General features: G+C 49.9%; 2 protein-coding genes and 1 non-coding gene across 9 annotated transcripts; 2 read left to right on the top strand and 1 right to left on the bottom strand.

The window, feature by feature from the left end:
- Window positions 1-1,390: 1,390 nt before the first annotated feature.
- Window positions 1,391-1,462, bottom strand: TRNAE-UUC (transfer RNA glutamic acid (anticodon UUC)). The gene has a single exon. It is a non-coding gene; the product is annotated as a tRNA-Glu (tRNA).
- A 3,436-nt stretch (window positions 1,463-4,898) lies between these two features.
- On the top strand, window positions 4,899-12,901 carry SELENBP1 (selenium binding protein 1). Of its 2 annotated transcripts, none has more exons than XM_068540784.1 (12): window positions 4,899-4,991; window positions 7,504-7,560; window positions 7,706-7,818; window positions 8,099-8,284; window positions 8,952-9,072; window positions 10,294-10,476; window positions 10,758-10,936; window positions 11,396-11,474; window positions 11,570-11,691; window positions 11,945-12,037; window positions 12,204-12,322; window positions 12,508-12,901. In XM_068540784.1, exons 1-12 carry the CDS (start codon window positions 4,988-4,990, stop codon window positions 12,668-12,670), a joined length of 1,419 nt encoding a protein of 472 aa, XP_068396885.1. In that variant the 5' UTR covers window positions 4,899-4,987; the 3' UTR covers window positions 12,671-12,901. The 2 variants fall into 2 exon arrangements, with proteins under 2 accessions (XP_068396885.1, XP_068396886.1); XM_068540785.1 differs by lacking the exon at window positions 4,899-4,991 and adding an exon at window positions 6,157-6,226.
- Window positions 12,902-17,802: 4,901 nt separating this feature from the next.
- Window positions 17,803-24,096, top strand: RFX5 (regulatory factor X5). Of its 6 annotated transcripts, none has more exons than XM_068540779.1 (11): window positions 17,897-17,940; window positions 18,538-18,602; window positions 18,811-18,939; window positions 19,188-19,221; window positions 19,641-19,723; window positions 19,985-20,104; window positions 20,292-20,411; window positions 20,553-20,634; window positions 20,939-21,140; window positions 21,376-21,476; window positions 21,630-24,096. In XM_068540779.1, the coding sequence occupies exons 2-11, from the start codon at window positions 18,580-18,582 to the stop codon at window positions 22,596-22,598; spliced, it is 1,863 nt and encodes a 620-aa protein (XP_068396880.1). In that variant the 5' UTR covers window positions 17,897-17,940; window positions 18,538-18,579; the 3' UTR covers window positions 22,599-24,096. The 6 variants fall into 6 exon arrangements, with proteins under 6 accessions (XP_068396878.1, XP_068396880.1, XP_068396883.1 ...); XM_068540782.1 differs by having other exon boundaries at window positions 17,913-17,940; window positions 18,538-18,565; XM_068540778.1 differs by lacking the exon at window positions 17,897-17,940 and adding an exon at window positions 18,367-18,388.
- The last annotated feature ends 3,566 nt before the right edge of the window (window positions 24,097-27,662 follow it).

Genomic DNA, 27,662 nt, shown 5'->3' with positions numbered 1-27,662 from the left:
GTTGTTTTTTCTTTATTTCTCTTCTCTGAGCTTCCTTGTTGCTCTGAGCAGCAGGCCCTGAACTCAGCATTGTTCAGAGATGGGGAGGTGCTGTGAGATGAGCGCGAGCAACTGGATGAATTAGTAAAACTTTGTTTCCTTAAGGTGAGATGAAGAAAAAAGCTACTTGCCTCTCCAGGTGTGCTGTGGGCCGTGCCTGAGCCATTTGCTAGAGTGCAGTGCCCAGCCTGGCACCAGTCACGCCTGATAATGGGTTCTCAGTAAACGCTACTCTCTTCCTCTGAGGGCATGGAGTTGGTCTATTAAAACAAGGAGAGGGCTTCCCTGGTGGCGCAGTGGTTGAGAATCTGCCTGCTAATGCAGGGGACACGGGTTCGAGCCCTGGTCTGGGAAGATCCCACATGCCGTGGAGCAACTAAGCCCGTGAGCCACAACTACTGAGCCTGCGCGTCTGGAGCCTGTGCTTCGCAGCAAGAGAGGCCGTGATAGTGAGAGGCCCGCGCACCGCGATGAAGAGTGGCCCCCGGTCGCCACAACTAGAGAAAGCCCTTGCACAGAAACGAAGACCCAACACAGCCAAAAATAAAAATTAAAAAAAAAAAAAGTCACTCAACACATATTTAAAAAACAAAACAAAACAAGGAGAAATGAGCAGGCCAGGGCTCAGAAATCCTGAGCAGGCCAAAACTTCAACCTGTCTAGCCAGTTCTGCTTCAGGCCGCCGCAGGCTGCTACCTTATGCGCTACAGGCATTTTTGTATACGTTTGTGTGTTCTTGCTTCTTAGTTTGCTTACACTGTTCGTTTGCACACAAACCTGTACGTGTATATACCAGACAACCCTTTCGAATGTTGTACTCTCAGTCACCCTTGCATTATCTTCCTTCGTTCCTAGCAGTTATATGAAATGATCTTATTTATTTATACATTTACTTGATTATTGGCTGTCTCCCTTAGAATGTCATCTCTTTGATGGCAGAAACTTTGTCTTGTTCACCACTTTGCCTACCAAAACAGGGCTCCAGAAATGTTTGTGGAGATTGAATGAATGAATGACCATGCACATGTGTGTCTTCAAAGGAGAGGGCAGACAGGTTGGTGGGACAGCTGCTGGGTGAAGGGCCCAGGGCCAGTCCTTCTCCCTAGCATGGGCTCCCACTGTGGCCCTGACTGCACTGCACTGATCTTCCATCCTGCTTTTCTTTTCTTCCTCTCTTCCTTCCTCCCTTCCTTCCTTCCTTTCTTTCTTTCTTTCTTTCCCTCTCTCTCTCTCTCTCAATATATATATGTTTTGTTTTGTTTTAATACCTTTATTTGGTGTTTGGTTACAGAAGTAATACATGCTTTTTTTTTTTTTTTTTGGCCGTGCCACACAACTTGTGGGATCTTAGTTCCCTGACCAGGGCTTGAACCCGGGCCACTGCAGTGAAAGCGCAGAGTCCTAACCACTGGACCACCAGGGAATTCCCCATGCTTTTTATCTTTTAAAATCCAGAAGTATATAAAGAAAAAGTGGAAAATCATCCCCTTCCTTCCATTGCGTCTCTCCAGAGGTAACCACGGCTGGCGCTTAGATGTACATGCTCCCAGTCTTTCCCAGAGCACAGGGGGGTCTCCGCCACTCCCCCTACCAAGACCGCACAGCTGCAAGCTGGAGACATCTGCTTCCTCACTCCTCTCCCCCTTTCAGAGAAGAAGTCTCTCTGTTCCGAGGTTTCCAAGAAACAAAACGTCGCAGCTTTCCACATTCCTTCTGGTTCTTCTCTCTCCACCCGAAACCAAACAAAGCAAAACAAAACACAAAAACGCCAGGGATGGATTAGAGAAACTGCAAGCTCCAGAGTCAGGCGCACCTGGGTGGAAATCCTGCTCTGCCATCTGTCAGAGGCCTTGGCCCTCTCTGAGCCTCAGTTTCTTCATGAGTGAAAGGAGGGTGCCTTACTTACAAGACTGGGTGGTGTCAAGGATTAAACTGGGTGCTGCAGGCAAGGGCTAGTGCACGGGAGGTGGTTTCACAAGTTAATTTTCGTTTCTCCCCATTATCACTCTGGGGCGGACTTTGACTGCTTCCCTGTCATTTTTGTTTTGCTAGAGATGAAGAACACCAAGTTTTTTGTTTTTTCTTTCTCTCTTTCTTTTTTTTTTTTTTTTTAACACATCAAGTTATTCTTAGAGACTCTGACTTCATCATCTCCTCTACTTTCCCTTAGCTGGGTTTAGTCCTTCTTCCCTCACTTCCCCATTTCCCCATCAGTGATCTCAGGGCCTGTTTAAAGAGGCTGAGGGTGGAAGAAAAGGGGGGAACCATAAGCGCCCTGCGCCCTCCCTGTGCAGCTGAGATTCCAGGACCCACCGTGGCCATGAGAACCCACTTCCTGTTTGTGGAGGCCCAGCCAAAGTTCAGGCAGCGGTTACATAATCGCCTGGCTGTCCAACTGTCAACCCGATAACCTATCGCCTCTAATACTTAACTGTGCTTCTCTAGGGCTTGAAAGGAACAGAAGGAACGTGGGCCACAACCACCCCGCCAGCCTTCCCAAGCACCTTGCTTCAGGCTGGGGGGTGCCCGGCGTCGGGGCGCCGTGCAGGGCCTCCCTGGTTAGCAGATCTGAGCTGAAGTCCAACTCACACAACTCTAGTTGGCCTCTGGCTAGGGAAGGGCAGCCCTAAAATTCCTGAGAAGCAGCATTAGGGATGCTCAGGAGACCCATGCTGATGGGGGTGCCGTTCACGGTGGAAGCCCAAGCCCTGCTCATGTCAAAAGAAGCAAGTATACCATGGGCGCTTCTCTGTTATCAGCCTGAACCCTGACCCTGGACTCCCTCCACCTGCAGCCTGGATTGGGACAGCTTTCCCCAGCACCCTGCAGGCTCTGGAGTAAGAATTCTGGAAGAAAGCCACAGCAGGAGGTTAGGGGTGCCAAAGAGGAGCTGCAGGGACCTGCCAGATCAGAGCCACAGGGCATGAAAGAACTTGCAGTCAGTGACAGATTCTGGAACAGCTCTGAAGTAACAACTTCTTTGGACTTACGAACTTTTGATAAGAGGGTCTTGGGGATAGGGTTTCTTTCTCTTTCAGATCTTGGATGTTGGGCTACCTGAAGCCAAAAAGTAGAAGAGTAGAGAGGAGGTAGGTGATGGAGACCTCAGGAGGAGGAGGGCCAGAGGGATTAGGTAGGGTGAGTGGAGACAGCCAGGAGGCAGGAAGCTGGCAAAGGCAAAGAAGCAGCCCTCAGGGGCCACCCCTGTGGGGCAGCTGCACCCACGAGGCTCACTTTGATAGCTGCCTGGCTGACAGTACAATGGCGAGGGTATAGAAGTAGGAAAGAGCCAAGAGGGGTTGCGTGACACTGGGGATGAGGGGATAAGGGAGGACCCCTGCCCTGGGCAGCCACAGGGCATCTTCCTTTGTAGGCAAATGATCCCTCATCCATGGGAACCAGGAGGACAGAAACCCATCACACTGAAGCCCAGGTTTGCTCTCCTTCCCTCCACTCTGGTTTGGAAACCTTGTGGCTCTTTTCTACTGGCAATCTCAAGCCCAAAGTTTGTTCCTTTCACTATCCAATAAAAACTTCACCCCAGAGCTTTCATCCAAGGAGATGAAAGTGGCTTCTGTGGACCAGAGCCAGCAGGCTCCTAGAAGAGTGGGGCAGGGGTTACCCTGGTCAGGTGGCCAATTTTGAGGAAAGAGGGGACCCTCGGCTTCAAGATGGAGAGCAATTTGTGTGGGTCCCCTTGTCCAGCTCCCTGGATGAGGGCAGCCCCAGAGAAAGTTAAAGGGATCAGGCCTCAACCCTGCCTCAGCTCTTCAGCAAGTAGTTGTCATTTGCCTGAGGGGCTGGGACACTATATGAGCAGGCTCAGCAGTCATGGAATTCTCCAGGTGGAGGACTCTTTCCTGGATAGATGGAGAACCTGAGTTTTATGGCTTGTCAGGGTCAGCTAGGGACAGTGGCATCAGGCTGGGCTACCCTTGGGCGCTTCTACCCTGCCCTGGGGAGCTATCGAGGCACCAGGCTGGGAGAAGAGGGGGAGGCGCTCCACTTTCTCCTTCTGAGGTTTATAAGGGTAGTAGAGGGTAATAATGGCACTGCCAACTTTCCTTCCTCTTCAAAGCTCAAGAGGATGGGTCTGGAGAAAGTGGAACCTGGACACACAACCCTGCCCTGGCTCCTGTCAGGGCAGCTGTGGCAGGAAGACATGGGTGAGCAGTCCTTGGGGAACATGTTTGTCTGGAATAGGAAGGCAGTCTTAGGAGAGAGCTGACCCTGGCTGTGGATGCAGGAGCAAATGGGCCCACTGCCCTCGGTGCCCCTAAATGCCAAGAGATAGGTCCAAGTACAGAGATGAGCACTTAGAGACCAGGAACTTGGCACATACACACTCACGCAAACACACACACATACACACACACACAGGCACACATGCACATGCCCTCACAGGCATAAATATTCTGGCAGGCACACACTCAGGAACACACCGACGTGCACAGGCACACATACATACACAAGCACAGGTTTTTACACACAAGCACCCTCACACAGGCACACAGACACAGATACACACTCATGCAGGCACATGCATAAAAGTACACACACAGGAAACACCCAGGTACACAGGAGCAAGCACACACAAATGCACATGCCCAGGAACCCACTCCACTAAAGAGAAACGTGCGCAGGCACAGCATACATCTGCACATGCACACGCTCCTGCGCACACACACCTGTACACACATACAAGCACACAGCCAGTAACTCAAACACAGCCGCTCAGGCCACTTGAGAGCGCCCTGCCCAGGAACTATCCATCATCCACTCCGGGCGGCGACCGGGCCCTCCCCCTGCCCCGCCCACCCCCAGTTGGTGGTATAAATTCCGTCCCTTTGCCCCTTCCCCGCACAGCCTGCCTCGGACACTAGCACAGCCCTCCGCCTCTGCCCACTCCTTGCAGACCCGTCGGGAGCAAAGCGCACCAGCAAGCAGCATGGGTAAGGAGGGGGGCGTCTGACAACCGTCCGCTGACCACCAATGGCCCAACCCGCAGGAAGTGACAGAAAACCTGGAGGGGGAGCTGGTTAGGGGAGGGAGCGCCAGGCTCCGCTCCACCGGCCCCGCCCCACCCCCACCCCTGCATTTCCCAGCTTAGCCGAAGTACTGGAGGCGTCTGGGAAGGAAGGCAGAGGGACTGCTGGGAAAGGTGACTTTGGGCTCCCCGCCGACCTCCGCTCCCCAGCTGCAGCCTGCGGCCAGGGAGCCTTTCTGCAGCTGAGAAAATAAGGGTAGGGGTACTTAGGAGGAGCTCTATGTCTCTGTCTGTTACCGTAGGAGACAGACAACCCTGATTTCAGCCCTAAGCCAACTTCTTACTGCAGGGAGTAGGGAACCCAGGCCTTTGTGGCCAGGTTGCTCTTTAGCTACCCTGCCCCACCAATCACTTTGGGAGGGAAATCAGGGAGCCCCCCTCTCTCGGGGTGGGAGAGGGGCTGTTTCAGTGCCTCCCACCCTCTCAGTCCGCCAAGTCCTCCTACCCCCCCATCCATGGACTCCTGGATGTCAGGCTGAGGAAGAGTCTGGGTCTGGCTGGGAGCATCGAGGTCCTTGCCCCCTGTGGATCTGGGTCTTTTCTGGCAGAATGCCCAACAAACCAGCCTGGCCTTGGGAAAACCCAATGAGCTTTCCCTGGGCTCATCTCAAACCCAAAGGCGTTCAGAGATCTTGCTTGAGACGCTTAAGACAGGGGGAATGTTCCCCCAGAAAGAGGACTGACGCTCAGTGGGGCCTGAGTGGCACGCAGGGCCTGACCCTGACTCTCAGAAATGCTGTGCAGGATGCGGCAGTTAGGGTCTGGGATGGGGAGATGGTGCTGAGGGGCAATACCTCCTTCACACACCTCTTTCATACCTTTACTTCTCTCTCAGTCTCTGGTTTTGCAGATTTTGCATCTCTGTCTTGATGTCTCGGAGTTTGGAATCTCCTTCCCCTCCGCCTCACCTCCTGTGCCAAACCCTGACACAGCTTGGTTGTATAGCACAACAAGTCTCCTTAATTCCTTTGGACTGGACCTCACCGTGTCCCATCCCAGCGCCAGCCCTCTCTCTGGGCACCAGGCACTGCCTGGGATTTCTGGCACAGCGCTACCCGTATTTATACAACACCTCTCACTTATAAAAGAACTTCTGAATACTTTGTCTTATTTGGCCTTCATAGCCACTTAGAGAAGAAGGTAAGATATTACCCCTTTTAGGCGAACACAGTGGAGAAAATGGAGAGAGTAGATGTCACACCTGGACCTTGACACCACGCTTCTGGACTCTAAAATGCTGTTGCTGCCTCTCAGCCTCCTAAGTCACTTGGCTGCTGCAAGTAGGGGGACCTGGCTCCCTGGCTGAGGGCCTGAGCCCAGACACCAGTGGAGGCTCGATTCTGGGGCAGTAGCCAGACTGGCCATGGGACCAGGCAGGGAGGCAGTGTCAAGTCCTGTGAACTCCACTCCAGGATTTCTTTCGGCCTACAGCTCCCTCTGTTTATTCCTCAGCCCTTCCTCCTGGTTAGGCCCCAAATCCTGATGCTTAATGCCTGGTGGCAGCCCTCCTTCTCAGCGACTGACTTTGGTTCCTGACTTTGGTCCTGTAGATCCACGTGGCTTCTCTTGCCAGACTTCAGGGGACAAGGAGGGCCACTTCCTACAGCTCTGGTGGGTGGGCCTCTGAGTTTTCCAGGGTTGGGCCAAACAACTTGCTTTACAGATAAAGGAGGTGGATGGGGCCCACCCAGGGGTAGAAACTGGTCTAAGGACATTCAGTTAGTATCAGTCCTGCAGCCTTGAACTTCAGCCTCCTATCCCTTACCAGACCCTTGGTTATATAACCCAGGCTCTGGCCAGCAGCCTGGGGTCAGGACCCAGAGGGGAGGGAAGCAGGAAGTGTTCCAGCTCCTGGTTTAGATACCTTTCAGTGAAAGGAGCTGAACAGGCACCACCGTCACTCCCTGACGGCTGTTCCTTAAGAACAACCAGGGTTTACGGGCTCCTACCATGCAAGTACAAAGCTGCACACTTGACTGCAGCTTCTTGTTTATTTCTCATAAAAGCCCATTGTGGTATTCTTATTACCCTCTTTTTACAGATGATGTGGAAACTGAGGCCAGGGAGGTTAGGTGATTTGCCTAAGCTCCCATGGCTAGTCAGTGACCAGCTGGGATTGGGGCCCAAGTCAATGTCATAACCACTGCACCACACCGCCTCCCCTGCACTCACCCTTCTCCTGCCTCCCCTGGGTCCTGCTCAAGGGTCTGTGCACCTTCAGGTCATAGCTCTGCAGCTCTTCCTGCCATACCCACACACTCATCAGGGTTTTGAGGGTCTGGAGGGGACCTGAGACAGTGCCTCTGCCTTGGCCAGTGGCGGGCCGGGGGTTTGGGGGGCTCGGGTTGCAGCATGTGAGGAAGGAGACTTCGTCCTCCAGAGCGCGGTGCAGCCAGCATGCCCCATTGTTTCCACAGCTACGGAATGTGGGAAGTGTGGACCTGGCTACCCTTCACCTCTGGAGGCCATGAAAGGTAAGTGTGAGAAGACTGAGAGCCAGCACCCCCAGGAGTAGGCAAGCCAGTGCCTGCTACCGATTCCACTGCTGACACACACCCTGTCTTGCCCCGGCCCTTGTCCCCACCCCGCCCACCCCACCGCCTGCTTTCTACCCTCTAGGACCCAGGGAGGAGATTGTCTACCTGCCCTGTATCTACCGAAACACGAACACTGAGGCCCCGGATTATCTGGCCACTGTGGACGTTGACCCCAAGTCTCCCCAGTATTGCCAGGTGAGGTGGGGCTTGGGCACCAGAGGACCCTCAGACCCCTCCTCTAGCCCTGGCCCTGGCAGTGCCCTTTCCCTGCTCCATCCTTCTTCACCCTCCCTGGGTATGGTTGTTCAGGCTGTTCACTGCACAAGGGTACCCCTCACCCACGGGCGAGGGCAGTGCTGAAAATGAAGTCTGTGCTGTGCTGCCAAGATGAAGTGGGTCCAGAGGGCCCCTTCTCCGAAAGCGCACAGAGGCGTGGTCTGGGTGAGCACCACCCCTGCCCGCTCTCCTATCCTAGGTCATCCATCGGCTGCCCATGCCCCACCTGAAGGACGAGCTGCATCACTCAGGGTGGAACACCTGCAGCAGCTGCTTCGGGGACAGCACCAAGTCGCGCACCAAGCTGCTGCTGCCCAGTCTCATCTCCTCCCGAATTTACGTGGTGGATGTGGGCACCGAGCCCCGCGCTCCGAAGCTGCACAAGGCACGTCCTCTGCCCTAGCCAGCTCTGGGCCCCTAATGTGCCCGCCACCCAGGGCAGCCTGTGAGCAAGGAAGCCGCCCCTAAAGCAGCTCCCTCCAGCTCCTGTGCAGGGTCGGGGCTCAACAGCAGCGAGTGGGGCTAGACTTTGGAGGAGAGTTACCAGGTGTGCTGGGTCATCATCGCCCAGGGGCACCACAGGGGAGGAAGGAGGCTCTCGTTTTTCACTCCGAGCTGGAGAAGGAGCCATTTCTGCCCCAGCCGGTTAGGAGCCCAGGGCTTCCCTTAGGCGGGAGCCTCTGATCCTTCCTTTCAACACTTTGTTGAGTGCCTTCTTTGTGCTAGGCGCTCACTGCTGGGCGCTGGTGATACAAAGTTGACACTGGCATCCTCCCAGCCTGGGAGGAGCTTACAGTCTCAAAGGGCTGTGAGTGCCCTCAAGACAGGCAGGGTGAGAGAAGTCCATGTTTTCTGCTGGGGAGTTATCAGTCTCTGTGACGCCCCTGCTGCTCTGCAGACTCAGTCTTTGCCATATTCCTGCAGGGAAAATTGTGTCTATGTTTCAGAGGAAAAGAGGGCAGGGTCAGTAGATAGAAGTGTGGGAGGGGAGGAGTAAGGAGTGGGGACTCCTGGCCCTGTGAGATTCTGACGCCATTCCTTACCCTCTCCAGGTTGTTGAGCCCAAGGACATCCATGCCAAGTGTGACCTGGGCTACCTCCACACCACCCACTGCCTGGCCAGTGGGGAGGTGATGATCAGTTCCTTGGGAGACCCCAAAGGCAATGGCAAAGGTACCTGCCAGCATTGTAGGCACATCTGTGAGGGAAGCAGATCCCAAACTGAGGGAGGGATGGAATGACCTTCCAGGGAGACCCAGAGGGCGGAGTCTCATCCAATATTTAAACTATAGTCAAGTAACTTCAGTTGTTTCAATTATTTTTATGAAGGTGAGCCTTGAATGATGAATTCACTTACAAGTTATAGTCAGAACTGTCTGCCGTGGGAAATGTGAGCAAATACAGACATGGCCCCAGAAAACACATGCATTTAATATCGGCCTTCGTGAATTCATGAGCAAATCTCACAGTCCTTGAGATCCTTAATTGTCACAGCTACTTTCTCATTTATGTTATGATCAGAGCTTTCACATAAAGTGTCTACTATGTGCCAGACACAACCTATGAGATAGATGCTACTGTGATCCCTGTGTTACAGATTAGGAAGCTGGGGCACAGACTGGCTAAGTAATTTACCCGAAGTCAGCCAGCTGTTAAGTCACAGAGCTGGAACTCAAGCCCAGCAACATGGCTCCAGAATCTATGTCCTAATCACCATGCTGTGCTGCTTCTCTCCCAGCCTTACGTATTTCACCAGAACTCCCCATCCAAGGGCTTGGAGTGAAGTATCAGTTAAGGTCATCCAGTTAAGGTTACTGCATTAGACTCTGTTTAACTGCTTTTTCCAGGAGATGGGATGCATGACATTCCTAGATTTAAGAACACTTAGGAGTAGACATCTATTTACATTTGCAAAGAAGTGGCAAGGTGTCATGACATACTCAGCTAGGGAAAAACATAGTGGGCATTCATGTTGAATTACAAATAATTTTCTCTCTAAAAAAAATGGAGTGAGTGAGCAGAATGGAGTCTAGACTCTGGCAGGAACCCTACCCGGAAAGTAGGAGGCTAGCCAAAGGAAGCACAGGGTAAAGAGTCCCAGAAGATCTTGGCTCAAGGGAGGAAAAATTTACCCTGTGGTCTGGGAGAGGGATGAACTTGGTGGGAGGTAGGGGCACCAGAGTAAGTCCCCACCTCTCACCCGGCCCTCTGGGTGGGACCCTTTGGACAGGTGTCCAAATTCAGCTCCTGAATTTAAGGATCTGGCAAACCCAGTGGGAGGAGGGGCACCAGGCAATGGGCTTGGAGCCTCTTGGACAGGCCTGGGGGTGAGGGCTGGGTGAAGGTCGCACCTCCACCAACTCTACCTACCACCCTACTTCCTTCCCTGCTCAGGGGGTTTTGTGCTGCTGGATGGAGAGACGTTTGAGGTGAAGGGCACGTGGGAGCGGCCTGGAGGTGCTGCGCCTATGGGCTATGACTTCTGGTACCAGCCTCGACACAATGTCATGGTCAGCACTGAATGGGCAGCTCCCAATGTCTTACAAGATGGCTTCAACCCCGCTGATGTTGAGGCGGGTGAGAATCCCCCACTACCCGCGGGCTGGCAGGAGCCTGGTCACACAAACCCCTGCTCTCTATTCCAAACCCCTACTCTCCAGCCCTCTTGCTTCCCTCTTGTGGACCCCAGACTCTTGGGGTGATGATATAGGATGTGCTGAGTGCTCTGACTTGCTCAAGTGTCCCTCTGATCCCTCCAACCCATTTTTCAACCTTCTCCCCTGTGCTGTGCCCCAGCCTTGGCCCATGCCCTCCCGCCCTGATCCTGATTCCATCTTCCGGCTGCATCCCCACCCCAGGGCTGTATGGGAACCACTTACATGTGTGGGACTGGCAGCGCCATGAGAGGGTGCAGACCCTGACTCTACAGGACGGCCTCATCCCCCTGGAGATCCGCTTCCTACACAACCCGGCCGCTGATCAGGGCTTCGTGGGCTGTGCCCTCAGCTCCAACATCCAGCGCTTCTATAAGAATGAGGTGATGTGCGCTCCGGCCCTCTCCTCCTGGCAGTCCTGTCAGCGCTCTGCCCAGCTTCCATAGCCATGACGCTCCCTTCTCCCTAGGAGTGACCCAGGCCTCCTCTGCCGGGCTCCACCAACCCAGCCTTCCCAGGAATAAAAAACAAGACCACCTGCCCTGCCTGTCTCCTCTCAGCCCTAGGCTAATTTCTCCCTAAGCCCTAACTGGCTATATTGATTTATTCATTCATTCAAAAAATATTTAGTGAGTCAGGCACTGTGTTAGGTGTTGGGAATACAGTGGTGAAGCAGACATGATCCCTGCCTTAAGGGGTTTGCATGGGGGTTAGACCCTAGTGGCAAGAAGGCCCTGCATCTACTCTCTCCCTGTAGACTGTATGCCCTGGGGAGACCCAGATCTGACACGCATCGCCCAGCTCTGACAGGCTCACCTCTCTGCCTCTTGACCCCAATGCAGGGAGGTACTTGGTCAGTGGAGAAGGTGATCCAGGTGCCCCCCAAGAAAGTGAAGGGCTGGATGCTGCCTGAAATGCCAGGTGAGTGCTCAGGGGAGTGTGGGAATTGGAAGGTTGATTCTCAGGCTGGGGAACAAGAGTCTTAAGGTGCCTCTGAACTGCAACCCCCCACCCAGGCCTGATCACTGACATCCTGCTGTCCCTGGACGACCGCTTCCTCTACTTCAGCAACTGGCTGCATGGGGATCTGCGGCAGTATGACATCTCTGACCCGCAGAGGCCCCGCCTCACGGGACAGGTGGGTCCTAGCAGGATGGAGAGGAAAGGAGGGAGGAAGTAGAAGTCTGGGCATGAGGTGGAGGGTATGAACTGGCTGGGGGATGATAAGGGAGGTGCAGGAAAAGCAAAGATGGGGGCTGAGGGATGGTTCGGGCCAGGACCATGGGGAATCGTGGCTAGACGCGGGGAACGTGAGGGAGTGAGGTTCCCTTCCTGCAACGTCCTTACCTCCCGCCACTGTCCTCCTTTATGCCCTGCACCTCCCCACCCAGCTCTTCCTCGGGGGCAGCATTGTTAAGGGAGGCCCCGTGCAGGTGCTGGAGGACCAGGAGCTAAACTCCCAGCCAGAACCCCTGGTGGTCAAGGTGAGGATCTCTCCGCCTGCTCACGGGCCCCTCAGACCCGTGCTGGAGAAGTATGGGGGAGGGGGCTGGGCAGCCGCTGAGCACGTCCTTGGGGTTTGGGTGGTGCCACTGATTCCCGCCTAGGATCTGTATGTAACCCTGGGGTCTGACCCCTGGTTTTCCCAAGGGGAAACAAGTGGCCGGAGGCCCTCAGATGATCCAGCTTAGCCTGGATGGGAAGCGTCTCTACGTCACCACGTCGCTGTACAGTGCCTGGGACAAGCAGTTTTACCCTGATCTCATCAGGTAAGAAGTAGACAGCCTGGGCTCCCCTCCCAGAGGGGTTTGGCTTTCTGAAGAGTCCTTGGCTCCACTTCCAGACTCTGCTCCCTCCTCAGGAACCCCTCTCCCTGCCCTCACACTTACCTAATTCTTGGGGGAAGGGGATGGGCCCCCTCTGACCTGTTTCTTCTCCCTCCTGTTTCTACCAGGGAAGGCTCTGTGATGCTGCAGATCGATGTAGACACAGTAAAGGGAGGGCTGAAGTTGAACCCCAACTTCCTGGTAGACTTTGGGAAGGAGCCCCTCGGCCCAGCCCTGGCCCATGAGCTCCGCTACCCTGGGGGCGACTGCAGCTCTGACATCTGGCTCTGAAGTCCACTCCTCCTAGCCCCACTCCACATCCTGCGCCCTCACTTCTGCAGGGACCCGGCTTCACTCTGCTCTCTCAGTCCCCGACCCTTGGCAGCTTGTCCTCCCAAAGCCAAACTCAGGCTGTTGAAACGAATTGAGCCGTGTCTCTATCTACCCACCACTGCTGCAAGCTGCTCACTGAGCTCTTGGAAATTATTTCACTAAGAAATAAACTGGTGAACCTTTTCCTGAGATCACCTTGTCTTTCGGGGCACCGGGCCTATGACTCCTCCTCTGCTGACCCTCTGTATCTTGCACGGGAAAGTCCTGAAGAGGACCAGGGGGTGGGATGGTTATGAGGACTAGTTCATACCAGTGATCACAGCACGATGCTAAGGGTGCCAGAATCTCACTTTTATGGCCAGACAGAACCTGAAGATTTTGGAGGTGGTCGTCGCAAGGAGAGCTGACAGGAAGGAAGCTGTCAATCAGTGTTCCTAAACTTTTTTTTTTAACTCGTGCTTTCTTTTAATGAACCTAAAATCTCACCCACCACCCCCAGGAGAATGTAATGTGCCCCCTCACACACAGGAGATACCCTAGACCCCTGACGTAGATGGTGCCATCAGTTGAACACACTGTTCTGAGGAGGTTAGGTGTGTCACCTCCTACCTGGAAGACAGGAACACGACGGGGCAGGAGGGCTGGGAACATCAAGGTAACCAACCCAACACACTAGGCCCTGGCATTCTTGTCTCCTCACCTGGACAGTGTTTTAGAACCTTGCCCAAATCAGAGATGCCTCCTTTCTCTGCACTAAGTCTTTAGTTGTTTATAAGAGGAATGGGATGGAAGTTTCAGGAACCTAAGAGACAGCAGCCAAGCAGTAATTCTAAGGTAATTTTTTTTTTAATTTTATGTATTTATTTTTGGCTGCGTTGGGTCTTCGTCGCTGTGCGCGGGCTTCCTCTAGTTGCGGTGAGCAGGGGCTACTCTTCGCTGCCGTGCGCAGGCTTCTCACTGCGGTGGCTTCTCCTGTTGCGGAGCACGGGCTCTAGGCACGCGGGCTCCAGTAGTTGTGGCACACGGGCTCAGTAGTTGTGGCTCGCGGGCTTTAGACCACAGGCTCCGTAGTTGTAGTGCACAGGCTTAGTTGCTCCATGGCATGTGGGATCTTCCCGGACCAGGGCTTGAACCCATGTCCCCTGCATTGGCAGGCAGATTCCTAACCACTGCGCCACCAGGTAAGCCCCCAAGCAGTAATTCTATTGATTCCTTTACTCTCTACCCAAGACAGTACCAAGCAACATTCAGGTATTAATCTACATTCTTTTCAGTCTTCCGCAAAGGTGTCTTTGTTTTAAACACTGGAGCAGTCTAAGACCCCCGAGATGGCCAGGTCCCCCCAAGAATGTATTACACTTTCTTTCCCTTTGAGGTCTTTAAACATGCCCCCTGAAACATCTACCTCAACTCGAGTCCTGATTCCCTCCCGCTGCCTTACCTGCCATCTGGGCCAGGTTGCCATATCCCTGGGAAAGCCCTTCTTCCCTGACAGCTCCGGGTTAGGGGCCTCCTGCACTTTACCTCAGCATGAACATATGTCACATTATATTGAAAATCCCTGCTTCCTCCCAATACCCAGCTTGGATAGTAGCACATAGTGTGCCTTAATGAATAAGTGACTATAAAAGATGATTAAGTTACAGGGAGCCTTGGGATTTACTGGGTCTTAACAGAAGTCTATCCTAGGTTTCTACCCTGTCCTTTTCAATAACCAAACTTCTTCAGAAAGAATTTGCCTTGGGATAAGCAAATAGTTGATGAGGAAACATCCTTTACAAAATTTCAGCTAGTAGACAGGAATGCATGGTCCTGGTGAGTCACCACCCCAGCACCCCAGGTGGTTAGGCCCCGGGGATCCGGCCCTGTGGGGAGGGGTAGCCACTAGCTCCCCCAGTGTGTGAGGGCCTGTGGGAGCTGGATTCCATGTCCTCTCATTCCCCGGGACATCAACCACTGCCCCTAAATCGATGCCCCCAACCCCAAAGCCCCCCAACCTGATGCAAACATAAAACGAAAAAAACAACCAACCAACCAAACAACAACAACAAAGAATTTCAGCTAGTAAATTCAGAAGGAGTGACAGAATTTGGATAGTACCAATTTGTAACCTCTAATGACAATTGGATCCAGGCAATGATCATCAGTGGCTGCTAAAACCATTCAGTGAAAGACTGAAATGGGGCTTCATAATGGATAGATCAGGCGACAAAACCTGAATACACTATTCAATCTTTACGTCATGAAAAGCACACCTCCTGTGATGCAATAGGAAGTACACAGCACCACCTATGAAGTATTCTTGCCAAAAAGCCAAAATTAATCTGATGAAGCCTGCACAATCAGTTTACAGGAAATACAGGAGACAGAAGAACAAGTTTTAAAAACCTAAAAACACTATAAAGGTGAAATCATAAAAATGCAGAATGTGGGAAATTCTATAGAGCAAATGACCAGTTTCCTCAACAAATAAATAGAGAGAGAGAGAGAGAGAGCGTATAGATTAGAAAGGTTTAAGAAACATCAACCAAAACCAAATGCAATGCAATGTGCGGCCCTTGCTGATACTGATTTGAACATATCAACAGAAGAGTAGCCCCTACTCGCCACAACTAGAGAAAGCCCATGCACAGCAACAAAGACCCAACGCAGTCAAAAACAAATAAAGTAAATAAATTTAAAAAATATATATTAGTAGGCAATGTATAATAGTGCTTAAGAGCAAATTCTGAATCCAGGCAGCCCAGTTCAGATCCTAACTCCATCACTTACTGTGTAAACTTGGGCAAATTATTAATCTCTCAGTCTCCTTATCTGTAAAATGCGGATAATCTATCAGATTATCCTATCTGATAGAGTTGCTACAAGATAAAAAGGTAACATATGTGAGGCCCTTAGAACAATCCTCAGCACATGTTAAGCTCTATATCAATATTTGTTGTTATGATGATGCTTATCAGACAATTTTTATTGTTACTTCTCAGGGCAAGGACCATTGTACGTTATTCAGCTTTGTATCCCCAGCTCTTAGCATAACACCTGGCATAAATGAATAGTCAGTTGCCTGTTTTTCCCATCTCTAGCCTCCCCGGCCTCCCCACTCAACCTCACCTTTCTATAGTGCTGTCAAAATAATCTCCCTTACATAGCTATGATGCTTTTTCTCCCTTTGCTAAAGCTTCCACTTATTCTCTGCCACCTGCAACTTCCTATGCCAGCATAATTTACCCCAAATTCTTTTTCCAGTTAAAGTGCTCTATATTCCCCTTCATACCAAACAGTGGTGTTCGGGGTATCTTTCCATCACTCTATACCCATATTTGTATCTGAGCACCGGCAAATCTATGCAATCTAGGGCAGTGTTCAAGAGAATGGGCTCTGGGACTTCCCTGGTGGTACAGTAGTTAAGAATCCACCTGCCAATGCAGGCTACATGGGTTCGAGCCCTGGTCTGGGAAGATCCCACATGCCACGGAACAACTAAGCCCGTGTGCCACAACTACTGAACCTGCACTCTAGAGCCCACGAGCCACAACTACTGAGCCCACGTGCTGCAACTACTGAAGCCCGTGCACCTAAAGCCCGAGCTCCGCAACAAGAGAAGCCACCCAATAAGAAGCCTGCGCACCACAACAAAGAGTAGCCCCCGCTCAACGCAACTAGAGAAAGCCCGCGCGCAGCAGCTCGCAGCAATGAAGACCCAACGCAGCCAAAAATAAATAAATAAATAAAATAAATTTATTTTAAAAAAAGAGAGAGAGAATGGGCTCCGAAGGCAGACTGTCTGACTTTGGATCCTGATTCCAGCACTAATTACAATGTAACTGTGGACAAGTCCCTTCACCTCTCCAAATCTGTTTCCTTGTCTGTAAAATGGAGGCAATAATAGTTCCTACTTCAAACCGAGGTGTTTAACATTTGGTCTGGTATCTGGCACATAGTTAACAAATAAATTTTAGCTGTTATTAGAAAACCTTCCTGCCAGTATATCCTTATTTCCCCGACTCCGTGATCCTCTGGGTTCCCCCGCTACCCACAGAAGCTAGTAGTAGGGAAATGGAAGCTGCAAAGGGCGATGGTCATGAAATCAGGCAACACTGCTGTCCTCTTTACGAAAGCACAATGACGATGCGACTGGAGAACTATAATTCAGGACTATAAATATACTGATAGTTTTGGGTGTAACATATCTGCTGTGCAAAACAAAATACTGTACTCCATTCAAAGGGTGGTTACCCTTGAGTCTGTGACCTCTGAAATTAGATGCACCGCTTGGTCTGTTCCTGCATTTTTCATGGCAGAGGGTTCATTGCTTTCATCTGATTCATGACCTTAAAAAGCCTTAACTAAGAGAGTGAAGAACCCTTGACCTTTCAGTACAATGTTCTCTGAGGAGAAAAAATTCATGTGGGCGTCCAGCACCCCCTGGGGAAGTCAGTCAAAATTCCAGTGTTCACTGACTACAGAACTTTGGGGATGCAAAGGCATTAGCAACTCTTTGGAAGGAGATAAGGTACACTCGGGAAACCTAGGAACACTACGGGAACTTTAGCTTAATGTGGTACAGCTACTGAGGTTTGGCGACCTCCATCAGTGAGGAATGTGAGCCCGTGTTTGCAGGTTTCTTGTTAGTGTCTTCATGCGTGTTGGCTGGTGAGGGCTGGGGGGAATGGTTCAACTTGTTTTTCATCAAAAGGGGATAATGTGAGCTTACAGCGAACTTCCATCACTACTACCTATAATTTTCTAGTTATTTTATCATCCATTGACTCTTTTCTTCCAGTAGCTCTGACGACCGAAGGCAAAACTGAAACACGGAAGGAGAAAGCAAAAGCAAAGAAAGCTCCGAAAGGAGGCGAGCACCCGGTCTTTCGTCCTGCGGTCCCTTTAAGAAAAGAACCTCTTGGGACCGGCAGTCCTAACCGACCCCAGTTTTAACCGAAACCTAACCCGGACTTCCCCCTCTTGACTCAAATAAGACCAACTTTGGATTTTCCCTCCCCTATTGACCAATCAGATTCTGTTACCAGGCAGACTTTAGCTGCCGCCGGTGCGAGCCCGGCGCCTTCTGTCTCCGGGTGGCAGCAACAACCAATGGTAGAACAGGCCGTCCGAGTATCTAGGCATATCGGGGCTGTTCCAGCCATTCAGAAAAAAGAAAATAAAGCAACGCACGAGCCCGCTGGGCCAGGACCGTGGGGCTGGGCTGGAGTGAAGGTGGCTGCGAGGTAGTTTCTCTTTCTCCCTTACCTTTATTGTTGCTTGTGTTGGAAGGCGACTGTTCAAAGGTAGGGAGGGCGCAATATGAGTTGGGAGGAGAGCAGAAAAAGATTTTGGCTGTATTTTCAACTGCTTCTTCACCCATGTGCACGTGCCCCGAATTTGGGACCCCATTCCCCCAACCGGGTTTCCTACGCCCAGCCCAGGAGTTCCGCTACCCTGAACCCCTCACTTTGCAGCAACGCGGGATTGAATGGAGGGGGAAGGGAGGGAGGTGGGGGCGCGCATCAGGATGGGATGTTGAGGGAGATGACGTAGGGGCCGGCGACGTGGGGAGGGGAGCTGCGGGGGAAGCCGTGGCGAGATTAAGTAATGAGAACTTGGGCCCAGTTTTTTCCAAGCCTGGAAGGGCAGAAAATGTTCGTATCCTTTCTGACCTCCCAGGCAAATTCAGTGGTGAGGAGCATATTAGAGAATTAAACAACTTAGTCTTGTGGTTGTTATTGTTGTTTTTGAGGGGAAGGAGGGCAGTATGGGGTCAGAGGCAGAAATGAAATTTTCTTTCTAACGTGGATTCCCAATCCCCCCTATCTCTTCCTTTACAGTTTTCCACGTTTAGGAGACTGCAGAAAGGTGGGGCAGATAGAATGGAGATGGCAAAGATCTCTGGGTATATATGGCCCTGGAGAAGTAATGGAATAATTTCTAATTTTTGGAGAAGGCGAGTTTTAGAAAAAGACCACTGGGGAAATTTGGAGGCTTTCTTTCTGTTTTTCTATCTTTCTGGGTAGAGAGATGAGGAGTGCCCTGGGGCCTTGGGGTGGGGGGGGGCGGGGAGGGAAGTTAAATCTTCTTGTCCTGTCTTCTCCCAACTCCAGCCCTCATGCCGGGATGGCAGAAGATGAACCTGATGCTAAGAGCCCAAAAACTGGGGGAAGGGCCCCCTCAGGTAGTGCTGAGGCAGGGGAACCCACCACCCTCCTTCAGAGGCTCCGAGGTACCATTTCGTAAGTACTCATCACCACCTCTAAACCTTGTTCCGGACCTGGGGATAGATCCCTGTAGCACTTCACTTCCTCTGTAGATGATCTCCCCCTCCCAAGCAAGTGCATCTGAACAGGGGAGATTCTTAATCATGGTAGCAGTTCTTGAGCACCTGCTAGGCTTTTCAGACCTCTTCCTCTCCCTGGCAATCAGACATAGGGATGGGGAAAAATCTTGTGTATGACCTCCAGCTTTCTCCTCTTCCCCACAGCAAGGCCGTGCAGAACAAAGTAGAGGGAATCCTGGTGAGTATTTTGGGGAAGAGGGCAACAGGGAGATCGAATTGGTGGGAAATGAGGATGGTGAGGATTTGGGTAAGAAAGGTTTATGCAAGTCAGTGTTGTCTACCCTGTCAGAAGATAATTGGCCTTGCAACTTGCTATCACTTTGACCTTGAGCATCTCACTTCATCTCTGTGACCTCTTGTGTAGAAGCCCAATAGAAATAAAATCAGAGGTGATCCCCTCCGCTCCCCTTCTCACCTTGGTAGCTCCTAAGGGCTCCTCAGGGCACAGTGAATGCACAGCCTCAAATCATTTCTAAGGTCCTTTGTCAACCTGCCAGTCACTAAGTCAGCTGGACTTTTTAGTAAGCATCAGTGGGTCCTACCTTGGGTCCTTCTTGGCCTTATTATTTCTCCTGCCTCTGTTCCTCCCTACCTCAGCAAGATGTACAGAAATTCTCAGACAACGACAAGCTGTATCTCTACCTTCAGCTCCCCTCAGGGCCCAGTACTGGAGACAAAAGGTAGGTTTGGTGCTAGAATTTTAGATATCAGAGGTTCTGATTCTTAAAGAAAGGCTCCCTAAAAAGGGGCAGGGTGAATAGGAATCCTCATAACAGTATCCTTAGTGGGGAAGAAAAGTCCCTGACCTGCCTTGGTTTACCAGGGAAAGGTGGATTCTGGATGAACTGATTCAGTCCAGCACTACTGAGGTGATAATCTGGATAGAACCAGGGCAACTGTTGGGATGTTAGTAATACTTGTTTCTTTTACTTCTCTTGCAGCTCAGAGCCAAGTACACTCAGCAATGAGGAGTACATGTATGCTTATAGGTGGATCCGCAACCACCTAGAAGAGCATACTGACACCTGCCTGCCAAAACAAAGTGTTTACGATGCCTATCGGTGGGTGGATGGGGGGGTGGGTGGGATGGTGGGCATAGGACTACCCCCTCATCCCTGGAGAGCTCCCTGCCTTGACAGAGCCTGACTTCTTAAAGGGTTTCCCAACCTTCATCCCCAGGGACCCTCTGAACCCACTCCCAAACCTCCTTCTCTGAGTATCTTCCCACTCTGTCCCCCACGCACTCAGGAAGTACTGTGAGAGTCTCGCCTGTTGCCGCCCACTCAGCACAGCCAACTTTGGCAAAATCATCAGAGAGATCTTCCCTGACATCAAAGCCCGAAGGCTTGGTGGCCGGGGCCAGTCCAAGTATCCTTGACTGGAGAGGTTGTGCTAGAGGACCTGGGGAGGAAAACTTAGTATGTGAAGAGACAGGACTGGAAACAGCCTAACCTTCCTGAGGGGCTTGGAGACCCCCATGTGTTGGTTGCCCCTTAACTTAAACGTCAGATATTGCTACAGTGGCATACGAAGGAAGACCTTGGTATCTATGCCGCCCTTGCCCGGACTTGACCTAAAGGGCTCTGAGAGTGTAAGTAACAACCCTCCGACTGCACTCTTCTCTCCAAGGTAGAAGTCAGAGGACTTTGGGAGACGTTTTGAGGCCTGACACAGCCTAGGTCATTCTGCACACAGTTTCTGGGTATATAGGACATGCCCTTCTGCCTACGCTACTGCTGAGGCAGAGGAGGGAGAGAATTTGTGGGTTTCTGGGATGGGTTGATAGAGGCTACTCCCATCCCTAGTCTGGTCTTACTTATGGTCAACACTGTGTCTGAGAGGGGTGGAGGGTCCTTTGTTCAGAGTGTGAGTGGGCATGTCCTTCCCCCCTGCAGCCAGAAATGGGCCCAGAAGTAAGCCCAGCACCTCGGGATGAACTGGTTGAAGCAGCCTGTGCCCTGACCTGTGACTGGGCAGAGCGAATCCTGAAACGGTCCTTCAGTTCCATCGTTGAGGTCGCCCGCTTCCTGCTGCAGCAGCATCTCATCTCTGCCCGATCTGCACACGCCAGTGTGCTCAAGGCTATGGGGCGTGCTGGTGAGTGGAGCCCTTCTTATGTTCTGAGAAACCCTCAGCCACTTTCAACATCAAAGGCCCTCCCACATCCTAGGATAGAGACACCTTGGATTTGCCTTCTATTCCTAGAGAGCCTTCTGGGACATACCTTCGACCACCTTCTTTCCCCTGCCTCTACCAGTCAGTCAATCAGAATCGCCTCCCTCCTCCATTCTGTTTCCTCCTCACCTTGTTACCTTTTCTGGCACCTCTGCAGAAGAGGATGAACATGCCCCTCGGGAACGGTCATCTAAATCCAAGAATGGTGTAGAGAATCTGGAGGGCGGAGCCCATAAGAGACCAGAGAGACAGGCCCAGGTAAGGAAGTTGATGCCCTTGACCTTGCTCCCCTGGGTTGGGGGTTTAGTGTATCCTTCCACCAGTGGATCCAGTACTTTTTCACCTCCTGTGTCTATTTTTCCTCCACTGTCCAGTCTTCCCACTTTTTGTGTTCTTCTCTTTACTTTTTAGCCTCCTAAGGAGCTGGACCCCCGGGCTGGGGCTGGACCCCCAGCACGTGGAGAGCGAAAGAAGAGTGTAGTGGAGAGCCCAGCGCCAGCAGCCAATAACCCACAGGTTAATGCCCTAGTGGCCCGGCTGCCTCTGCTTCTCCCTCGGGCCCCTCGCTCACTTATTCCACCAATCCGAGTCTCTCCACCCGTCCTGGCCCCCAAGCTTTCTTCAAGCACTCTGAAAATGGCTACACTGCCTCTGCCCCCTAGAGCTGGGGGACCCCAAGCAGCTGTGCCCATCATTAACATGATCTTACCAACTGTTCCTGCTTTGCCTGGACCTGGACCCGGGCCTGGGCCTGGGCAGGCTCCACCTGGGGGGCTCACTCAGCCGAGGGGCACAGAGAACAGGGAAGTGGGCATAGGTGGTGACCCGGGACCCCATGACAAGGGTGTGAAGAGGACAGCTGAAGTACCTGTGAGTGAGGCCAGTGGGCAGGACCCACCAGCTAAAGCAACAAAGCAGGATATAGAGGATACAGGAAGTGATGCCAAAAGAAAACGGGGGCGCCCTCGAAAAAAATCAGGTGGAAGTAGGGAAAGGAATTCTACCCCTGACAAGTCAGCAGCTGCCGTGGACTCTGCCCAGTCCTCAAGGTTACCACTGGAGACGTGGGCCTCTGGAGGGGAAGGCAACTCAGCTGGAGGGTCAGAGAGGCCAGGGCCAATGGGAGAGGCTGAGAAGGAGATGCTTGCCCAAGGTCAGGAGGATGGTGCTGTTTCCAGAGGAGGAAGGGGCCCCAGTTCCCGGCATGCCAAAGAAGCAGAAGATAAAATTCCTCCGGTCACCCCAAAAGTGAGTGTCATCAAGGGCAGTAGAAGCCAAAAGGAGGCTCTTCATTTGGTCAAGGAAGAGGTAGACACTGCAGCACAGGGTAATAAAGACTTAAAGGGGCATGTGCTTCAAAGCTCCTTACCCCATGAGTGAAAAGACCCCAAAGCAACACCCCCATGTTAGGTATGTGGGGAAGAGTGCTATGTTAACTCTACCTGTCTGCCTAGTACAGGCCCTTCTTTGCACTTGCTTCTCACTTGGCTCTTCATTCTCTTCTGTATAGACAGCTGAGGCACCCTGTCTTGCATAGTGCCTGGTTCTTGCCTCTTACCTTTCCAGCTCAATACCCTTGGCTTTAGAGTCACTAATAAATCTGTAGTGACCATCTTACCTGGATCCCTGTGCTATCCTGTGGAAATACAGGGATGGAGTATGATGAATGTATAGGTTAGGCATCTTTCAATTTTAAATCATAGAAAACCTAACTCAAACTGGCTTAAAAATAAAAATGTATTGGCTCATGTGACTGGAAAGTCCAGAGGTAGTGCTGGCTCCAGGTAAAGCTGATCCAGTGGCTCAGTATGTCTCTAAATACCTGATTGATTTTCTTCCCCTACTGTTCTACCTTCTGTAGGATCAAGCCTGGTCCACCTCATGGCTGCCAGCACTCCTAGGATTACATATTTTCCTCATTTATGTCCAGCCAGAAAGAGAGGGCATCTTTGTGCCAGGAATCCTAGCAAAAGCCCTAAGATTCACTCTGGTTAGGCCAGCCTGGGTCACATGCCTGCCCCTAACCAGTCACTGTAGCCAGGAGTTTGGTAAATGCTAATTTGCTTATTTATTCTACATCATGGACTGTACCTTTCGAAAAAAGGGCAGGATCAGCCTCCTTAGGATCACATAGATCTCTAAATGGAAACTGGGAGTGGGAAGTTCCTGGGGAGACAGCTGACACCTAGCCACTGCTATGAAGTACCTGTGGTTTTAGCTTGCTAGGCTGAGATCAGCTATACCTGCTTCCTCTTTTCCAAATAGTCTTGCATTTTCCTTACTGCAGCTATAATCTCTTTCATCTTGTTCCAGTCTCAGAAGGAATGAGAGGGAAATCATTCTTCTTTAGGGACTATCTCTTTAGTCTCATTTAGATGACAATCCCCTTTCTTTACATCTCAGAGATGGATATCCTTCCTTTTCCTGTTTCCGAATTTTAGTTTCTACTCATTCCTGCTTCCCTGTCCCCCACCCTACTGCCTCCCTCTTTCACCATGTAGAGTGAAAGATTTACTCCCTAGTCGTTTTATTAAATTCATTCTGTATCCACCAGGTGTCAGTCTCTTGTCATGTATGTGTCAGGACTTAGCCAGGATTGTAGGGCTTAGGCTATGTGTATGGAAGTGGGTAGCTGCGCATATCAGGGAGCACCAGTAGGAAGGGAATCCAGGTATGTATTTGGAAAAAGCAGTAAACCAGCTGATATTACTTGAGGACCTACTGTGTCTTTTGCATAGGGTAGCTTCTGTCAGGGATTCTCAGTTTTCTTTCAGGGAGCCTTCATTCATTTGTTCATTTATTTCCACCATTGCAGATTTTTAAAAATTATAATATGTAATGTTTGATATCTATAAAGAATATATTTAAAATGGATAAATTATGAAGCATAATAATTAAATGATCCATCACCCAATTTGTACATTAAAACATTAGAAATACCACTGAATTTCTTGTGTTCTTCCCCTATCCTATCCTTCTGCCTCTCCCTAGAGGTAACCACTATCCTTAATTTCGTGTTTATTAATTACCTGCCATATATATATATAGCCTTTCCATATATGTAGATATTCTTTAAAAATGTATTGTTCAGTTTTGCTTTTTAGCTTTACAAAATTTTATTCCCTAATACTCCCCTGTGGTTTGCTTTTTTATTTCACTTAACATTATATTTCTAAGACTCATCCATGTTGTAGATAGCTATTATTCGTTCGTTTTTATCCATATAATATTTCAAGTGCATAAACCACAATTTACCCATCCACCTATCAGTGGACATTTGGGTTCCCAGTTTTTTGCTGTTACAAATAATGCTGCTACTAACATTCTTGTACAGGTTAGTGCCTTTGTTTTTATCATTTATTTACTTATTTATTTATTGGCCGTGTTGGGTCTTCATTGCTGTGCACGGGCTTCCTCTAGTTGTGGTGAGCAGGGGCTACTCTTCGTTGCAGTGCACGGGCTTCTCATTGCAGTGGCGTTGAGGAGCACAGGCTCTAGGCATGCGGGCTTCAGTAGTTGTGGTGCACGGGCTCTAGAGCACAGGCTCAGTAGTTGTGGCGCATGGGCTTAGTTGCTCCACGGCAAGTGGGATCTTCCTGGACCAGGGGTCAAACCTGTGTCCCCTGCATTGGCAGGCAGATTCTTAACCACCGTGCCACCAGCGAAGTCCCAGTGCCTTTGTTTTTAGTAAGATTTCTAAGGTTTCTAAGATGGTTCCTTTGGTCTGTACACCCTCTGAGTTGGAGACTGTTCCCTCTTGTCTCATTCTCTAAAAGGGTTTACATCAGATTGAAATGAACCGTCCCTTGAAATTTTGATAAAACTTACTTGGTAAGCCCTCTGAACCTGGCATTTCTTTGTGGGAAATATTTTAACTATTGATTTAATTTCTTTAATAATTATAGGCTATTTGGACTTTCTATTTCTTCTTGAGTCTATTTAGGTAAAATGTTTTTCTAGAATTTTGTGCATTTTATGTCATTTTTTTAAAATGAAATTTCTTCCATGTTCCTTTTTGCCTCTGCTCCCTGGGTAGTTGTGTCCTCCTTTACATTTCTTCTGTTTACTTGCGCCTTCTTTTTTCCCCCCTTGACCAGCTACACCAGAAATTTATTTTACTTGTCTGATTTTAGCTGCCACTTTGGGCTTTGTTGATCCTCTGCCTTATATATTTGTTTTCTACTTCATTAATTGTGGATCTTATCTATAGTATTTCCTTCTGCTTTCTTTAGATTTAATTTTAGGTTCTTTTACAACATCTTAATTTTAATCTTAATTTTTATCTAATTAATTTTCAAGCTGTCTTTTTTCTATTATAAGTTTTTAAAGACCCACTTCCCTATATTCTCCAAATTTTTCTGTTTAAAGTATTTAAATTATTACTTAGTTCTAAGAATATTTAAATTACCTTTATGACTTTTTTGATTCATGATTTAGAAAAGTTTTATAAATTTCTAAAATCTGGATATTTAAAATTTTATCTTTTGATATTGATTTTCAGTTTAATCATTTGTGCTCAGAAAATGTGGTCTCTATGATACCAATTCTTTGAAATTTGTTGGGAGTGTTATTTTATATTCTGTAACTTATCTTGGATGTCTAAATCTGTTTTGTTGTTTTCTGCTGACTCCTGCCCATGGCAGCTTATTTCCTTGTATATTTTGTATTTTTGTATTTTGAGCTCCTATTTTGAGCTCTTAATCTTAGATTAAGATTCCTTAATCTAAGGGAATCCAGTAGGCCTAAATTGGGTGTACTTTCCTCCAGAGAGGCTATGCATTTGTTTCTGCCAGGAGACAAAGGGTGCTCCTTACCTGGGACTGTGTTAGCCCCTTCAAGAGTCCCTATTTGGGCTTCCCTGGTGGTGCAGTGGTTAAGAATTTGCCTGCCAATGCAGGGGACACGGGTTCGAGCTCTGGTCCAGGAAGATCCCACATGCTGCGGAATAACTAAGCCCGCGAGCCACAACTACTGAGCCCGCGTGCCTAGAGCCCGAGCTCCGCAACAAAAGAAGCCACCGCAATGAGAAGCCTGCACACCACAATGAAGAGTAGCCCCCGCTCGCCGCAACTAGAGAAAGCCCACGCGCAGCAACGGAGACCCAACGCAGCCAAAAATGAATAAAATAAAATAAAATCTATCTTTCAAAAAAAAAAGGGTCCCGATTTAATTCAGGAGTCCCAGGTTTTCTCCCCTGCTTTGACCAGGCCCAGGGCTTAGCCTCTGTTCACAATAATGATACTGGCATTTGTCCCCAGGGCAAGCCAGCTTCTCCTACTGCACGTTACTCATCCTTCATAAGGTTTCAGCTCAATGTTATTTTTCCTTCCTCTAGTGATCTCTTCTACTTTCTGATGAGGCCAGCGATGTGCTAAACATTATGTTTGCTGTAATTTATCCAGGATCCAGTTGTATTCTAATGAGGCAGCCCTTTTTCTTCTCCGTGCTGCCAGAAGTAGGAGTCCATTACTGTGGTTTTGACATTTCCCTTCTTGTTTTTTAAGACCTAGGTATTTGTTGGAAGCTAGTTGACTTAGGCACTGTCTTCAAGTCAATAGTGATCATAGCACAGTGTGAGTTATGTTAGCAGTAAGCACAGAGAGCTATGGGAGCCCAGAGGAATAGCATATAGATCAGAAATGACTTCCTAGTAGAGGTGGGTAGGACAAGTCTAATTGATAAAGCAAGGACAGAACAACAGAAGACATATGGTAAAAAGAGCTAAATCATGATACTCATTCTGCTGCATAAGAGGTGTAAATTCAAAGAGATTGAGTAATTTGGGAAGGCTTCATGGAAAAGGTAGGCTTGAGTTAAACCTTTAAGGTAAGTAGAGCTTAAATAGGTAAAAAAGAGGAGGGCATTCCAGGAAAAGCAGGGGTTTGGGGATAAGGGACGTGAGCAAAGACATGGCAGTACAACCCAGTAAAGAGACCTGGCAGAAGGGATGTGTGTGAACAAGAGTGAGAAACTGGAAGAAGAACACACAAACATTGAATGAATGGTTGAAAGTTATCCGTTGATTGAATGAATGAATGAAAGGTATGAAGTCTGCATTAGAGGATGGAGGAACTGAAGTCAAATAGAACCAGCCAGGCAGCTGTTGCCATTATCCATGTGGGAGGAGATGAGGGACTGGACCAGGCTGCTGACATGTTATAGAGATCATAGGCATATGGAAAGATAAACCACTGGTGCTAGAATAGATAGAAGCATCCAAAGAAACATTGCCCTCACCATGATTGGGTTTGGGGATGTATCCATTCACTTTGGGAGTCCAGACCACTGGATGATTTTGAGATTTACATGAATATTAAGGGGCTTTTAAGTAGCCTATTTTAAATCTTTACCCTATTTTAAAAATCTAACATGAAACAAGTTACTCTTCTGTAGTTCAGGCAATCTTCAGTTTATTAGATGAAGGGCTAAACTAAGGGTTTGGGG

The sequence above is a fragment of the Eschrichtius robustus genome, chromosome 3 (genome assembly GCF_028021215.1).
Source record: "Eschrichtius robustus isolate mEscRob2 chromosome 3, mEscRob2.pri, whole genome shotgun sequence".
Classification (NCBI taxonomy): Eukaryota; Metazoa; Chordata; class Mammalia; order Artiodactyla; family Eschrichtiidae; genus Eschrichtius; species Eschrichtius robustus.
Note: the sequence above shows the minus strand (reverse complement) of the source record. Positions and strands in the feature narration are given on the sequence as shown.

Bases quoted from the DNA above. Each gene is read 5' to 3' on its own strand.
- SELENBP1 (XM_068540784.1), top strand. The intron at 9,073-10,293 runs GTACCTGCCAGC...TTCCCTGCTCAG, and splicing joins CCCCAAAGGCAATGGCAAAG to GGGGTTTTGTGCTGCTGGAT. The intron at 11,475-11,569 runs GTGAGTGCTCAG...CCCCCCACCCAG, and splicing joins GATGCTGCCTGAAATGCCAG to GCCTGATCACTGACATCCTG.
- RFX5 (XM_068540777.1), top strand. From the start codon at position 17,807: ATGGTAGAACAGGCCGTCCGAGTATCTAGGCATATCGGGGCTGTTCCA. The intron at 20,635-20,938 runs GTAAGTAACAAC...TCCCCCCTGCAG, and splicing joins ACCTAAAGGGCTCTGAGAGT to CCAGAAATGGGCCCAGAAGT. The intron at 21,477-21,629 runs GTAAGGAAGTTG...TTTACTTTTTAG, and splicing joins GACCAGAGAGACAGGCCCAG to CCTCCTAAGGAGCTGGACCC.